This window comes from Gorilla gorilla, chromosome 4, assembly GCF_029281585.2.
Source record: "Gorilla gorilla gorilla isolate KB3781 chromosome 4, NHGRI_mGorGor1-v2.1_pri, whole genome shotgun sequence".
NCBI classification, from domain to species: Eukaryota; Metazoa; Chordata; class Mammalia; order Primates; family Hominidae; genus Gorilla; species Gorilla gorilla.
In genome coordinates this window covers 18,505,534-18,522,225 of record NC_073228.2, presented here as the reverse complement: position 1 = coordinate 18,522,225, position 16,692 = coordinate 18,505,534, and the positions used below count along the sequence as shown (strand labels likewise).

Sequence of the window (16,692 nt, the reverse complement as noted above, 5' to 3'; positions counted from 1 at the left end):
TGAGTTCAAGTCTTAAACACAGAGTGGAACAGGAGGCAGAGATACCTTTTGACTTGCCCTCTCTGCCACCCCCACAGGCAGTGAAGGAAAGTCCCTGGGCTTGTGGCTCTCTCCAGAATGTCCATCTCATTGATAGACATTCCTGGGATGATGCTGTACTGTACTGTACTGGGTGCTCTTCCTGGCACCCAGGAGGGCTTCCAACCTGCGGCACTGCACCCCAGAGGCAACCCAGATGGAAAGAAGCTGGAGGAAGAATTCTTGGGGGACACAGACAGCAGAATTCAACTCTTGGGCAGGGGCTGGATTCCATTTTTCAGCCACACCCCCTCGTTTCAATGTACTAGGCTTTTGCTATGGCTCTGATTGGCCCAGCCCTGCCCTCCCTTCCCCTCACTGCTCCTGTTAATCCAGGCCCTTTTTCTCAGCTCCCTGCAGCCCCCATTGATAATTTAATTATGAACGAAATAAATTATCCTAGAATGTGTCCAAAGCCCCCAGCATGCATCTTTATGAGGAATCTTGTCTCCTTTGCAACAATGAGCACCAGGGCATGGGTGAGGTGGTGCTAATCTCTGCTCTTGCCCCACCAGTGAGAGCGGCTCTCTGTAGATAGCAGCGCCTTCTGTGCCCTGCACACCCCTCTGACAGATAGCACTCATCAGATGTGTATCTCTGACACACAGACACCAGGGAATTTGCTGCCAGGGACCCTTTCTGCTCACTTACGAATATTAATTTGCTGTAATTGCCAGGATAAAACCCCCAGAGTGTTCTATCATGTAGGTGGTAGGAACATTGCAGTGGTGTGCAGGGGCTGGGGGTGTGTGTGACCAGGGAGGTGTGCATGTGTGTGCAGGCCAGGGTGTTCTGTCCTGGTGCCACAGGGTTGTGGGAATTAAAAGAGGATGAGGACAGAGGCTTGGAACGAGAAAAGGAGGTGAAGAGGTGTTAGGAAAGGGATGATGGGAGTAGGTTGTAGAAAGGGTTTCATCCACCACAACAAATGTAGTAGGAAAGTGCCAGCACACCCCTCACACAGCCATGGCAGACATTGCTAATCAATCATGATATTCATTCTAATGAGTCTAGATGGGACCTCAGAATCCTTCTCAACACAGTGTTCCAGGCAGCCACTACCAATTGATTGGCTTGCAATAGGCCATGGGAAATAACCTCAGAAAGGGAGCTGGGATGGGGCTGGGACTCGTCTACTTGTCCCAAAACCTGTGTGGAGAGCATTCCCCTTCCACAGCAAAATCTCAACATCCACGCTAAGAAACATCCATGCTAAGAACCATTCTCTGCTGGTTTTATTGAGCATAAGTTAGGCCTAAGAGGGCACACTCTGACTCACACAGCATGAGTCCCCTGTTAACCTGGGGTGCCACTCCAATTCTTCACCCTGCTCTGTATCCACACTCTTTGTCCCGTGACTTTGCAGGTCCTGCTGCTCAAGGAACAGAATCTATTTTCCTACATCTTGATTCTGAGTTCTGCCATGTTCTTGCTTTGGCACATGGGATGTTAGCAGAAGCTGGAAAAGTGTATGTTCCTGTGCAGCACGGCCAAGTCACCCCAGTCACCCAGACAAGTCAGCCAGTCCCAGACAAGTGAGAGAGCCCAGCCAAGACCAGAAGAACCACCCAGCCAAGCCCAGCCTAAATCACCAGCCTGCAGACTCACAAGAAAAAGAAATGTGTATTGCTCTAAGCCACTGAGCTGGGGTTTTTTTTTTCTTTTTTTTTTGAGATGGAATCTCGCTCTTGTCACCCAGGCTAGAGTGCAGTGGTGCGATCTTGGCTCACTGCAGCCTCTGCCTCCCGGGTTCAAGCGATTCTCCTGTCTCAGCCTCCTGAGCAGCTGGGACTATAGGCATGTGCCACCATGCCTGGCTAATTTTGTATTTTTAATAGAGATGGGATTTTGCCAGGTTGGCCAGGCTGGTCTTGAACTCCTGACCACATGTGATCTGCCCGACTTGGCCTCTGAAAGTGCTGAGATTACAGGCATGAGCCACTGCACCTGGCCCACTGAGCTGTTTTGTTACGCAGCATATTTGTGGCTGTGGGTAGCGGATATATACTAGCATGGTGGTTCTTAACCCTGGCTTCACATTAGAACCACCTGGGGAGCTTTTAAAAATTCTGACGCTCAAATTCCATCCCATTTCAATTAAGTCAGAGAGTCTTAGGATAGAGCCCAAGGATCAGTACACGGTCACGCACTGCATAATGTTTCAGTCAAAAACAGACCACATATATGATGCTGGTTCTATAAGATTATAATGAAACTACCTTATACAGGTGTGCCATTAAAAAAATCTTTAACACCATATTTTTGTGGTATCTTTCCTATATTTAGATATGTTTATTTATACAAATACTTACCATTGTGTTACAATTGCCTACAGTACAGTAACATGCTGTACAGGTTTATAGCCTAGGAGCAATGGACTACACCATACATCCTGGGTGTGTAGTAGGCTGCACCATCTAGGTGTGTGTTCACACAACAATGAAACTGCCAAATGACACATTTCTCAGAATATATCTCTGCCATTAAGCAACACATGACTGTTTCCCCAAACTCCCAAATGATTTCAACAGGTAGCTAGGTTGAGATACTCCACAGGGCTTGTTCCCCACAAACACTATCTTTTCATCGAGTCTGTGAACCTGTTTTCAGGCACTTTTCACATAATACAAGAATTAAAGAACCTGACTCTGGAGTTGGCAGGGCTGGACGCAGCTCCAGTGCTGACCAGCTGTGTGAGATTTGACAAAGTAGTTAAACTTTTGGGAACTTCACTTGATTGCCTGTAAAATGGGGAGAAACCCAGCACCTCACCGGGTTGTTGTGAGGGTCATTCATTCAACAACGCCTTCTTTCTGCAGGTGCTCTGCGGACTAGAAGGAGAACGAGATTGAGAGCATCTTCTTCCTCACAGAGTGTGGCTGTCCGGAAAGAGAGGGGATGTGTGTGGTGTGCTTAGCTCAGTCCTCAGGACATAGCAGCCATTCAATAAATGGCAGATGCTATTATGATGATGGTGATATTATCATTATTTGAGATGGAGTCTGGTTTTGTCTGGAGGCTGGAGTGCAGTGGCCCGATCTCGGCTCACTGCAACCTCTGACTCCCAGGTTCAAGCAATTCTCCTGCCTCAGCCTCCTGAGTAGCTGGGATTACAGGCACCTGCCACCATGCCCAGCTAATTTTTGTATTTTTAGTAGAGACAGGGTTTTGCCACGTTGCTCAGGCTGGTCTCAACTCCTGACCTCAAGTGATCAGTCCACCTCAGTCTCCCAAAGTGCTGGGATCACAGGTGTGAGCCGCCGCGTCCGGCCTGTGATAGTGATATTATTATTATTGTTATTGTTACTATGCTTCCTTCCCCCAACTAGACTTAATGCTCCCCAAAGGCAGGAACCATCCATCTACGCCTCCACTCTCTACAGAGACCAGGACAGGCTCAGTCCTGTGTACACGCAGCCTGAGTAGATCACAAGGTGGTCTTCTGGAAGCAGGGGAGAGCTGGAGTTGGAAAGAGGAGAGCCCCAGCTGCCTCCAGACCCGGGGGTGGCTCAGGAGGGCGTGGAGACGGGTGTATCTCGGGAGGAAATGCTTTGTTGCTCGCCTTCTGCGGAGGTGTGGGGTGTTGGCTCCATCCTCCTGCCCACAGGCTGGGCTGCCCCAGCCAATCCCAGGAGGCACACAGAGACGGCCTTGTGAACACTCAGAGGCCTGTGTGTTTCTCTCCCCAGGGCTTCCCTGGCCACACCTCCGCCGCACAGCCAAGACACACACAGCCCTCACACACCAGTAAACACCCTGCCAACGGACGCGCCCAGGGCCTCCCGGCTGCCCAGGAGACGCCAGCCTCTCCAAGGTCCCCCGGCGCCACTGGCCTGAGTCCTGGGCCTGTAACCACGGTGACAGCGCCTTCGTATGTGCCTGTTTGGGTTTTTTAAGTGCTCTGAAAAGCAGATTTATTCTCCAGCTGACGGTGGAGGCAACGCCCTGGGATTCCCCAGGAAGGGGACCGAGCGTGGGTTTCATGGTCCCAAGTCCTTGCCTGTGCATCCTAAGAAAGCCCCTGGGAGGTCCCCTACCTGGCTGTGTCCCACAGGAGCTGAAAAGAGCTTCTGCACAAAGGCCCTCCTCCACACTCAAGGGAGACTTTATCTGGCCCCAAACCTCCTCCCCCAGACTCCCCTCCCCTCCCCGTCCCCTCAGAGCGATGCACTCACATGCGGCTGCTGGGCGGGATCTTGCGGCCGTCCCGGAACCAGGTCACCTGTGGCTGGGGGAAGCTGGCGATGCGCGGGGCACGGATGACAGCTGCTTCTCCGTGGGAGACGGTCTGGTGCTTCTCACCCTCCTCAAAGCTCCCCATGTCTGCAGCCGGGACAACGGCAGTAGGATCAGGGGCGGGAGGTCAGCCTCAGGGACTTCCCAGCTCCCAGGTTGGGAGTGGTGGCCATGGACGGAAAATTCGGGGCAGACAGGATGACCACCGGGAAGGAGGACACCTTGCTTGGGCCACCCCATTCTCTGCCTCACCACTAGCACCCTGCCCTAAGCTACTGTCTCCATTCATATCCCTATATCCTTCAATCGGCCAATTCGTTCAACCACCCTGAGAGGTTGGTCATGATTTCACACATTTTACAATGGAAAAAACTGCTTAAATGGGCTCAGAGAGGTTAGTTAACTTGTCTAAGGTCACCTAACTAGGAAGAGACAGAGTCAGAATTTGAACTCGGACCTTAAACCCTGGAGTCAGGCTATGTAGCTCCTCCTCCCCTGCCCTACAGTGTGCCCTTCAGCATGGCGGGGGTTCCTGTGTGAGGTGAAGGGCAGGTTTCTGTGCCCTTTCAGGGAGAGAAGGGTGGGCATGCTGAGAGAATGGGGTCTTAGATGCTTGCAAATGGGTGCAGACAGCGTTTCTCTCCTGCGCCTTGGGTGTGTAGTGTGTAGTGTGTGAGTTTGTGTGTATGTGTGAACATAAACACCATATTGCTCTTTTAAAACATGCCACTGCCTTGGCAGATAAGGAGGGGAACATTTATCCTGGCTCTGCCTGCCAGGAGGTAAGCACAGAGCAGAGGAGACATGGGTAGGAAACTCTTCAGCCAGCTTGCCTGCCTGCTGGGGCGGGACAAGGGGGTAGGGAGACTAATTCCAACACAGAACCTTGGATATAGGGTTTGGGAAGGGGTATTTGTGTCTCTACCACACCCTTGAAAATTAACGGACATCCTTGTTACTTTCATTGTGGCCCGTGGGCAGGTGCTTAGGCACCACACCTGGGCACCTGTCAGAAATACAGAGTCTCAGGCCCCCCAAGACCTGCTGGATCAGAAGCAGCATTTTAGCAAGACGCTTGGCAAGTGTGTCCATGTTCAACTGTGAGGAGCATATTATTTGTCCCAAACTTGACTGTGTGTCGGAACCACCTGTAGAATTAAAAAATGCTGATGGGAGCCTCACCCCCAAAGCTTCTGATTTCACTGGTGTGGAGTGTGGGGATGAGAGACATCCCACATCATTCCATTTTCTTTTCTCTTCCTTCCTTCTTTCCTTCTTTCCTCCCTCCCTCCCTCACCCCTCCCCCCTTCCCTCTCCTCTCCTCTCCTCTCCTCTCCTCTCCCTCTCTCTTTCTTTCTTTCATCTCACTCTGTAACCCAGGCTTCAATCAGCCAAGTGCAGTGGTACGATCTTGGCTCACTGCAACCTCTGCCTCCCAGGTTCAAGTGATTCTCCTGCCTCAGCCTCCTGAGTAGCTGGGATTACAGGCACCCGCCAGCATGCCCAGCTAATTTTTGTATTTTTAGTAGAGATGGGGTTTCACCATGTTGGCCAGGCCGGTCTTGAACTTCTGACCTAAAGTGATCTGCCCGCCTCGGTCTCCCAAAGTGTTGGGATTACAGGTGTGAGCCACCATGCCCAGCCTACATCACCCCAAGCCATCACTAGGATGTGCCTCGACCTGTGCACAGAATTCCTACGTACAGAAAGATTTCACACTGCTGATTTATAGGCCTTTGTTTCCCCATTGCCCAGCGGATCCCTCCCTAACCAAGGGGGCCGCATCCTAAGCCACCCGGTCCCCTCCTACTGCATTGGGTGTTATTTCTCAACTCTCTAAGACCACTGACTCTTCCTCTCCTTCTACCAGGAATTCTCCAACCTGGCTGCACTTTAGCATCCTTGAGGAGCCTTTAATATTCCCAGAGGTGAGAATCTTTTGGGGTGTGTGGGCTGACCTCAGTATTTGTTTATTATTATTATTTTAGAGACAGGGTCTCGCTCTATCATTCAGGCTGGAGTACAGTGGAGTGATCATGGCTCACTGCAGCTTCAACCTCTTGGGCTCAAGCAGTCCTTCCGTCTCAGCCTCCTGAGTAGCTGGGACTACAGGTGTGTACCACCATGGCTGCATAATTTTATTTTTAATAGAAACGAGGTCTTGTTATGTTGCCTAGGCTGGTCTGGAGCTCCCAAAGTGTTGGGATTATAGGCGTGAGCCACTGTGCCCAGACCAGACCTGAGTATTTCTAAAGCTGTTCAGGTAGTTCCAACGTGAGCTAAGGCTGAGTTGGGTGGGTCTCAGAATCTCCTGAGACTTGGCAAACTCACAAAGGTGCTCACCACTCTCCTTCCCTCCCAGGCATCCCCCAGGGCACAGAAAGGCCCTGCTTCAACCCATCTGGCTCTCTGAGTACCTGATTCACTCTCTTGGTTTGCAGATTCTGTCACACAATCGTTTGAGAGTGCGGGCCTACAAGTTCATTTTCCAAAGCCCTAGTCTTGATTCTCTTTCCAGCCATGCTGGCCCCTTGGCGGCTTCACTTGGCCTAATGGTTTGCCCACAATCTCCCTGCAAATGACACTTGTGCCTTCTGCTCTGGCTCTGCCCTGAGCTCTGAGATCCAATTTCCAACAGTCTGTTGGGCATTTCTCCAAGGAGGGCCCTCCGTCACCTCCTTGCCAAGCTCTCCTTGCATCCTAAGTTCTGTTAAAATCTCCCCTTGGCCGGGTGCGGTGGCTCACGCCTGTAATCCCAGCACTTTGGGAGGCTGAGGCAGGCGGATCACGAGGTCAGGAGTTCGAGACAACCCTGGCCAACATGGTGAAACCCCATCTACACTAACAATACAAAAATTAGCCGAGCATGGTGGCACATGCCTGTAATCCCAGCTACTCGGGAGGCTGAGGTAGGAGAATCGCTTGAACCCGGGAGGCGGAAGTTGCGGTGAGCCGAGATGGGGTCATTGTACTCCAGCCTGGGGCAACAAGAGGGAAACTCCATCTCACAGAAAACAAAAACTAAAACAAACAGACAAAAAAACTCCCCTCATGCCCTGCAAACCCAATTACCTAAGCTCAAACCCCTGGAGCCTTTGGTGGAGCTTCCCTTCCCTGCCCCCACCAAGCCTTTCAACTCCTCTGGGACATTACTGTCATTTACCAAGGTCCCTCTGGTTCCTCCAGCCTTGCCAATGGGCTGGTCCCTTACTCCAGCTGCACAGACCCTGGGCATGCCTCCCAACTCCAGATCCCCTTCTGTCCATCTTACACACTGTTCTTGATTAGTTTTTCTGACCTTGGAGCCTTTGGGAACTCCTCACTGCCCTGGGAAAGTCTAAATTCCCTGGCCTGGACTCAAGGTTCTTCCCTAATCTGACCCTAGACAACCTTTCTTGCCTTAATGCCCACACCACGTCCTGCCACCTCCCACCCCATGGCCTGTATTTTGGCTGGGCCACTGCCTGGAATGCCACCAGAGGAAGCCAAGAGTCGCCAAGGCACCATGATTCTACAGCATCCTGGAAGGATGTAGTCAATTAAGTGTTTCAAAAGATCAAATCTGCTGCTGGCATCCTTGTTCTACACTTGGTAGACAGTGTGTGTAATGGTAATGGCTTTGGAGTTTTTTAGACCTGACTTCAAATCCTAGTTCTGTCGTTCTGTTACTCATTAGCCATGATGCTGGGTAGATTTCTTTCTTTTTTTTTTTTTGTAGAGACACAGTCTCGCTATGTTGCCCAGGCTGGTCATTAACTCCTGGCTTAAAGCTCTCACCTCGGTCTCCCAAAGCGTTGGGATTACAGGTGTAAGCCACTGTGCCCAGCTAGGACAAAACTTTTGACTTTGTCAAGCCTTAATTTCCTCTTCTATAAAATGGAGTTAAGAAGGGCTCCTTCCTCACAGGTTGTACTGAGTATTTCATGAGATGATATGTGTATGTCAGGCTGTGTCTCTCCAGGGATGGCTGCATCAATATTTTGCTACTATTCACATACTGTTTTTACAGTATGATGGACATTCCTCTCATTGACAGATGGGGCATAGGTCAATTCCCCTTGAATCGAGGGGGCTTGTGACTATTTGACCAGTAGAATGTGCAGGAAGTGATGCCATGTGACTTTTGAGACTAGGTCATCGAAACGATACAGCTGCCACCTGGCTCTCACTCTCTACACTCGCCCTTGGAATCCAGTCACCATGTTGTGAGGAAGCTCAATCTAGCCGAAGCAGATGTGGGAGCAGCCCACATGGAGAGGAACTGAGGTCCCCAGATGACAGCCAGCACCAACGCTGGACATGTGAACAAACGCGTGCGCCCTGAGAGGACTTCAGCCCCAGCCTTCAGCCCCAGACTGAGCCTCAGCTGAGGCCTCAGTCATCCCAGAATAGAGTCAAGCTGCCCTTGCTATTCTCTGTCCAGATTCTAGAGGCACAGGATCTGTGAACATGATAAATGATTGCAGTATACCATTATGTTTTGGGGTAGTTTGTTACATAGCCATAGAAACTAGAAGAGTATATAAAAGTGTTAAAAAATTGTATCTAATATTTGTAGTGTTAAAATATTGGAAGCCTACATATTTTTCACAGCTTAGTTTAAACATCACCTTCTCAATGAAGTTTCCCCAAAACCATTCAAATAGAATTCAAAAAGAGAGCAGCTGAGCACTTACCCTACCAAGAACTTCTTTCTAGGTAGATTTCCCATGCATTATCTAATTTAATCCTTACAATAACATGACAATCTCAATTTAAATAAATATATGTTTTTAGTTGTTTATTAATTTCCATTACTTGGCTCTGTCTATAAAAAAATTACATCAATGAATCACATTGATTTCAGTTCTTAAAATAATTTTATCTACTTAAAAACCTTTTCACAGAACTCAGAAGATATATTTGAACAATTTAAAGCAATTTTATGGTAACAGTGTTTCTTTCTCCTCTCTAGTTTTATTAGCTCCATTTTGCAGGTGAGGAAATGAAGGCTCATGGAGGTCGAGTGGCTTATGCAGCTGTGAACACTGAGGGCCAGGTTCAGTCCATGTTCACCCTGGCCCTCCCCATGCCATCCCTCCCTGCCTCCTTCCTGAGTCGCATCCTGCATTGCAATCCTGCATACACATTCTTTATCTCTTTCTATAGATGCTAAGCCTTGAGAGGCAGTCACATTCAGAAGCAAATCCTGACAAGACATCTGGGCCTGTGCCCTGCACACAGTACTTTCTAAGTTCACTCAATGCCAGCATTCACCACTTCCCTATGGAGCCCCCACTGTGGGCCAGGTAGGCTCTGGGGTAGGCACTGAAGGAAGACCTAATGCCTGCCCTCTTGGAGCTTCCAGTCTGGTCAGGGAGACAGGAATAAGTAAATCAACCCAAAAGCAAATGTTTGGTGATGTCTATGACAACTGTCGAAAAGGAGGGAATGAGGTTCTTCAGGAGAGGAATAGCAGGAGGACCTACTTCAGACTGGGATTTAGGTGAGGCTTTTGTTAAGCTGAGTAGGTATTCCCTAGGGGTGTATATGGGAATGGGAGGGGAAGTATGTGAAGGCTCGGAGGTAGGAGAGAAGGGGTTCACAGAGGAAATAAAAGAAGGCCAGTGGGGCAGTGCCATGGATTTGTTCAGTGGATGGATGGATGTTTGGATGGATGGGGGGATGGAAGGTTGTATGGGTGAATAGGTGGATGGAGGAAAGAATGGAAGAATAGACAGAGGGATGGGTGGATGAATGGAGGAAGGGCAGAGGAATGGATGGTTGTATGTATGTACATTTGTACAGTGGTATGGCTGTTGTATGTATATATGCTTACATGTATGTATGTTTGGATGGTGGGATGGATGGTTATGTTTGCATGTATGCCTGTACGTTTATATGGTGGGATGGATGGTTGTATGTAGCTATGTTTGTACGCATGTACATGTCTGGTGGAATGGATGGTTGTGTGTATGTATGTTTACATGTATGCATTATTGGTGGGATGGTTACATATACATGTATGTTTACATGCATGCATGCATATGTCATAGGATAATGGTTGCATGTATGTATGCATGTATGTTTGTATGATGTGATAGATGGTTGCTTATGTGCATATTTACATGCACGTGTGCATGTATGGTGGGATGGATGGTTGTTTATACACGTTTGCATGCATGCATGTTTGGTGGGATGTATAGTTGTATGTATGTTTACATATATGTGTACATGTATAGTGGGATGGTTGTATGTATGTACAAGTGTCTATGGTGGGATAGATGGTTGTATGTATGTACATTTACATGTATGTATGTATGGTGGGATGCATGGTTGTATGTTTATGTGCATGTGTGCATATGTGGTGGAATGGATGGTTGTATGTATGCATGTACATGTTTTATGGTGGAATAGATGGTTGTATGCATGTATGTTTACATGTATGAATATATTTATGGTGGCTGTCCATATATGGATGCATTTGGTGGGATGGTTTATATATATATACACATACATGTTTATATGTATGCATATTTACATGTATGCATGTTTACATGTATGGATGCATGTGTGGTGGGATGAATGGTTGTATATGTTTGTATGCATGTATGTTTGTATGGTGAGACGGGTGGTTGTGTGTATGCATGTTTACATATATGTGCCTGTATGGTGGGACAAATGTATCTACATGTTTGTATGCATGCATGTATGTTTGTATGGTGAGAGGGGTGGTTCTGTGTATGCATGTTTACGTATATGTGCCTGTATGGTGGGACAAATGTATCTACATGTTTGCATGCATACATGCATGTATATGTGGTGGAAGGATGGTTGTATGTATGCATATACATAAGTTTATATGGTGAGGTGGATGGAAGCAGGTAGGGCACAGCTGGCCTTGGTCCAGGTTCTGCAGTTGCCCCTTTCCTCCACTTCTCCACTCCAACATCTTCCCACCTCACTGTGGCTCTCAGGCCCCAAGGCCCTCACAGTCTCTCCATTGTACTTTGTCAAATGTGCTTCTTGGATCTGCCCAGGGAGTTCCTTGTTGAGCAGGCCATGGGTGAATGTATTTATACATACATATGTGTGTGTGTATGCCCCACCGACACAGCCATGTATGCACTGAACCACAGCAGCAAGAGGCTGCTAAGAGGGGATCTGTTCAGCCAGACAGTGCAGGAGTGCAGGCTACAGGCAAGAAGGGAGGGTGGAGACAATGACGGTGATAACGGAGACTGAGGCCCCAGGATCCCCTGGGAAAACTCACTCACACTAAGGCAAAAACAGTTAAGGGCTTGCCACACTGACTCCCCGAGGTACCTGCTTGCTAATACGCCGTGTTATGCCCTGCAGGGCTGATCCAACATTCCCAAGAAATTCCCCCAAGAGCAAAGAAGTGCAGGCCTGGGGCACAGTAGAAGGTGCTGAAAATTATTCCTGATGTCTTTGTCATATCTTAAAAGGCCTTGTAAAGTGTGCATTCCACTTCAGAATATATTTCTTGCTTTTATGTGTTTACTTAAAAACATTTTAAAATCATGAAATATGTCATGCATACAAAAGAGCAAATATATGTATAGTTTAAAGAAGAATAAAATAAACACTCCTGCACCTACCTCCCAGCTGAAGGCCTAGAACACTAACAATACCTTTCCCCTACCCCGGATCTCCCCCGCTCCCCGGCACCAGGTGATTTCTCTCCTGAATATTGAGGCCATGTGCCTTTGCTTTCCTTTCACGTTTCCTTACCTAGAGATGCAAACTTACACAATTTGTGGTCAATGTATTCGGTTTTTAAACATTTTACACCTGGGATTATCCTGTATATAGTCTTCCGTGATTTGCATTTTTGTGCAACATTTTTTTGGGGGGGCTCCATCCTGGTCCTTGCCCTTCATTGAGTCATTTTCATGGCTGGATGGAATTCCGTGGATCACGCTTCATTTGTTTTTGGTGCTTTGCTGTCCTGCCAAGAGCAGCCTCACACATGGCTAAGAGAATCTCTAAGGTATGTGCCTAGAAATGGAATTGTGGGTTGTGGGGTTATACACACATTCATTTTACTAATAACGTTTGCATAAACCCCAGTTGGTATCAATTTACTAACTTGATGCCAGCAGCCATGTGAGTTTCCACCAACACTTGGTGTTGTTAGACTGTGGTCTCTGCCAACCTAGTGGGCACGGAATGGTACTTTGTTGTGGTTTTATGTGTTGTTTATCATGGAAACAAAGCTGCTCACTTCAGACCACTTCATGCCTCTGCCCTCGACCACCGATGACTTCTCTCTCATTCCGAGTAGCATCCTGATATGGTTTGGATTTGTGTCCCCACCGAAATCTCACTTTGAATTGTAATAATCCCCATGTGTCAAGGGCAGGACCAGGCGGAGATAATTGAATCATGGGGGTGGTTCCCCCATACCGTTCTCATGATAGTGAGTGGGTTCTCATGAGATCTGACAATTTTATGAGTAGAAATTCCCCTGCACAAGCCCTCTTGCCTGCCACCATGTAAGATGTGGCTTTGCTCCTCTTTCACCATGATGGTGAGGCCTCTCTAGCCATGTGGAACTGTGAGTCAATTAAACCTCTTTCCTTATAAATTACCTAGTCTGGGGCATGTCTTTATTAGCAGCTTGAGAACAGGCTAATACACAGCCAAAGCACTGACCACAGCTTAGAATGCCGGGATCTGTCCCCAAGTTCTCTCCTTCCAGCCTCACCATCTTCCACTTTCTGCTTCCCCACTCCACTTCAGCTACCTGGCCTCAGACACCTACATCTGCCTCAGGGCCTTTGCACCTGCTATCTGACCTGGAATGATCTCCTCCTCTGTCTACATGGTTTACCCCCAACAACCTTCCTTTGAGACTCGACTCCATGTCACCCCCTCCCAATGGCCACCCTCCACCATCATATCAAATAAGACCCCTGCCCCATCCTCCAAACCTCTTGCCCAGCTTCATCTCTCCTTAGAACACTTTAGTTTTTGTCATGGGCCTTATCTATAACCTATATATTATACATTCACCTTTTAACTTTTGTTTCTCTTGCTACTTTCTTTGAGGGCAGAGACGTGTGTCTTGTTTTTGTCTCTCGTTGTGTCCCCACTGCCTGGAACAGTGCTTGGCATATGGGGGTGTGCAGCAATCATTGTTTCCTGAGTGATTTGAATACTCAGGTAACATGAGTGCTCCAGAAAGACAATGATGTTATCAGGAACTGTCACCTGGCCCCTAAGCATCCTGCATTCAATACCCACACCTCAGATTGAGAATGAAGAGAAACAGGCCTATGGGTGGCATTTTAGGATTACTCCTAACCCACGTGACAACGGGCTTGTTCCCCTCCAATTGTCTTTTGCAGGAGTGGCTGCCAAGCTGCCTGTTAGGAAGGAAGCTGGCCAGCCTCCCAGGATGGGGCAGGCGCTCTGCCCTGCTGTGGGTGGGTGGGTGGGTGCGTGGGTTTGGTGCTGGAGTGGACGGTTTCAAGTCTGAGTCCCACAGATGAGGGCTGGGGGAAGGGGTCAGGAGGTCTCACCCAGGTGAGGAGAACACAGAGGTGCCCTCAGGACCTGGATGTGGTGAAACGCTGGCTCGAGGTCCTCTGCCACCTCCGGAAGGCTCTCCCAACCCTCTCAGCCATTCATCCCACATGCCGAATGCTGGAAATTTATGGTGACTTAAAAAACACAAAGAAGAGACTCCGAGTGGGGACAGGAAGGGGCTGGGGAGGGGGGAAGATGTTTTATTGACTTCCCCTTAATTGCTGTAATTAAAAACATGTAAAGAATCCTTTTTTAACGACTTTGCTATTATCATTAGTTGTTAGCACAGCTGCCTTATTAATTTCTCATTAGAACCCAATTCACAGTTCTCTTTGGGAAGGGGGCTGGGTGCCAGGGGTTGGCCAGCCTGGCTCCATGATCGGAGAACTGGCTGCTTAGGGCCCCAGGACAAGCCCTTGTCACCCCAGGAGGCAGGAACAGCCAAGGAGGGGAGGGGCATTTGGGAAAAGTGACCATACTCCACCCTGTCTCAGAACTGTGTGCCATCTGCGTGTGTGTGTAAGGAGACAGACGGATTGGCAGACAGGCAGCTGCAGCAGGCCTGAAGCGCAGAATCCTGGGAGGGCCCCAGACTGGGGTAGGGAGAGGGGACTGAAGTGCTGAGGGTGAAAGATTTAAGGAGGCACCCACTCTTGGGGTCATGCAAGTACGGGGTGAGCACTTGAGAATGAGCACCTCCTTAAATTGGGCACCCTCACTGCCTGGTTTGTCTCAGCCTAGTCCAGCCCTGGAGAGCAGGAGTAGAGAGGGTGGCTAGGCATGTACCTACTCGGGTAGACAGATTCAAGAAGGTTGTTTCTTCCAGGACACCTTTCCTGGCTGACCTAAAGTCTATTTCTCCCTGAGTGCCGTCCAGTCTGGGGACCCACTGCAGTGGTTTGTGTGCATTGATACCGTAATCCTTTCAACCACTCAGGTAAGTCCGTACTCATGGTAGCATCCTTTTTTATACAAACAATGAAAACCAAAGTTACAGAGAAGTAACTTGCCTAAGGTCACTTGTGGGAGGTGAGTCGGGATTTAAAGCCAGGGCTCACAGCTGGGGCCATGGCTACACCCTGCCAGGCAGAAGAAGGTAGACAGTGGAACTGCCAGCTGTGGAACTGGAACTGTGGGTTATTCTGCAACCCCTCTGAGCCCCAGTTTGCCCCTCTTCTGTTCCTCAAACGATTTGCCTTCTAACCTCTCAGACCTGTCCTGGGAGCCCACAGAAGAAAGACATTTACACAATGGCACAGCAGGATGGATCGTTCTGGAGGCTCTGGGGAACCCCCCCCCTTAGGCTCTGCATCTTTGGGGGGCTCTGGGCTTCTTTGGGGGACAGTTCTTTCCAGGCTGGGCCCCATGGGTCATGACCCTGAAGGTCACTTTAACCTTGTTAACATCAGAACTGAAATGGATCTCATTTTACAGATGGGAAAACTGAGGTCCAGAGAGGGGAAGGGAGGTGCTCAAAGTCCCAAGCTAGTCAGTGCGTCGGTTGGGGCTAGAATCCACGCTTTTGGACCTCCATCCCCAAGACATGCCGTTATTTCAGGCACAAGGGCCATGCCTGGCACACAGAAGAACCCTGGAGCTCTGTGTAGGTACTTTTCATCTACTCGCCCTGCTGAGAGCAAGGAAAACAATGTGATTGGTAGAGTCTACCCCACCCCACCCGCTGGCACTAGACATTCACCCTAGGTGGGAGACCCTGTGCATTTGCAGAGCTGTTTGGACATGGATTATTACAGCCCAGGGCTGTCCCTGATTCTGTCTGAACTCTGACCCCAGTAGCTCACCCTCACCCTCCTTCCACACACCCAATTTTGATTTTTCTCTTCTTGTCCTCAAGCAGTAGAGTGGCGCTATTTTGGAATCAGGCAGTCATGGGTTCAAATCCCAGTTTTTCCTAACTGTGTGACTTAGACAAGGTGTGTCACCTGGCCGAGCCTCGGTTTCCTCATCTGTAACATGGAGATGGGGACTTGCACTCTGCAGGCTGGGACGAGAATCACTGTGCCCTTCCCAGCACAGTGACCCTCAGGACGAGCACTGCTATGACTGAGAATGGTTTTGCCAAGTGCTGTGTTTCCCTAGGCCCAGAATCCCAGGGAAGTGGGGCTGGGACAGAGTATTCTTCAGCTTCTACAGCTAGAGAGGGAGGCCCCCTGGGATGAGGCCAGTGTGTCCAGCAAGGGCATGAATGGGGGAGATATGCTTCTCTCCTTCCCACCCTGGCTGGGTGAAACCTTCCTTAGCTTGTCAGGAACTGCGTTCTTCTCAAGGGTCGGAAGGACTTCCTAGGGCTTTTCTAACTTCCTGGCTTTAGGGCCCAAAGGGCTGTGGACTGTGGTTCCCACTTCACGACATTATGGAGGAAACAGCTTCACACCTGCAAAGCCGTGCACAGTAGCAGATGCAGCTTCCCAGCGCTGGTTTCAGGGAGCTGCAGCTGGTGGACAGGGGGAGGTTAACGTTAACCTGGGTCTCTCTCTCTGCTCCCCCTTCAGCCACTCCAAGGTGTCCTATTCCTTTGCCAGGGGCCTTACCCATATGTGCACAGCGGGGCAGCACAGCATGGTCCTGGTGGAACGCAGCGACATCCATGGTCTTAACCATGTCTGGGGGCACCTGGAGCTCTGGGGCTTTGAGGGGGCTGCTGAAACAGGGCAGGAATCCTACTGTGAGAGGTAGTGGAGGGGCAGGGCCGGGCTGGCAGGATGGCACCGGGGAAGGTGCCAGCCTGCTGCATTTTGCTGGGACAGCATTTACTGAAGGCTATTCTGCTCTGTGGCCTGCTTCTCTACTTCCTTAAGGTGATAATGTAGAGTATTAATTGCA

At 49.3% G+C, this 16,692-nt stretch overlaps 1 protein-coding gene across 2 annotated transcripts in view; it reads right to left on the bottom strand.

Annotated features, from left to right (window-relative positions):
- SDK2 (sidekick cell adhesion molecule 2) overlaps positions 1-16,692 on the bottom strand; it is a 309,988-nt gene that overhangs the window by 117,594 nt on the left and 175,702 nt on the right. For both annotated transcript variants that reach the window (XM_055389053.2, XM_055389054.2), the window contains exon 4: positions 4,254-4,401. In XM_055389053.2, the coding sequence (XP_055245028.2) occupies positions 4,254-4,401 (148 nt within the window). The remainder of the gene's footprint in view (positions 1-4,253; positions 4,402-16,692) is intronic.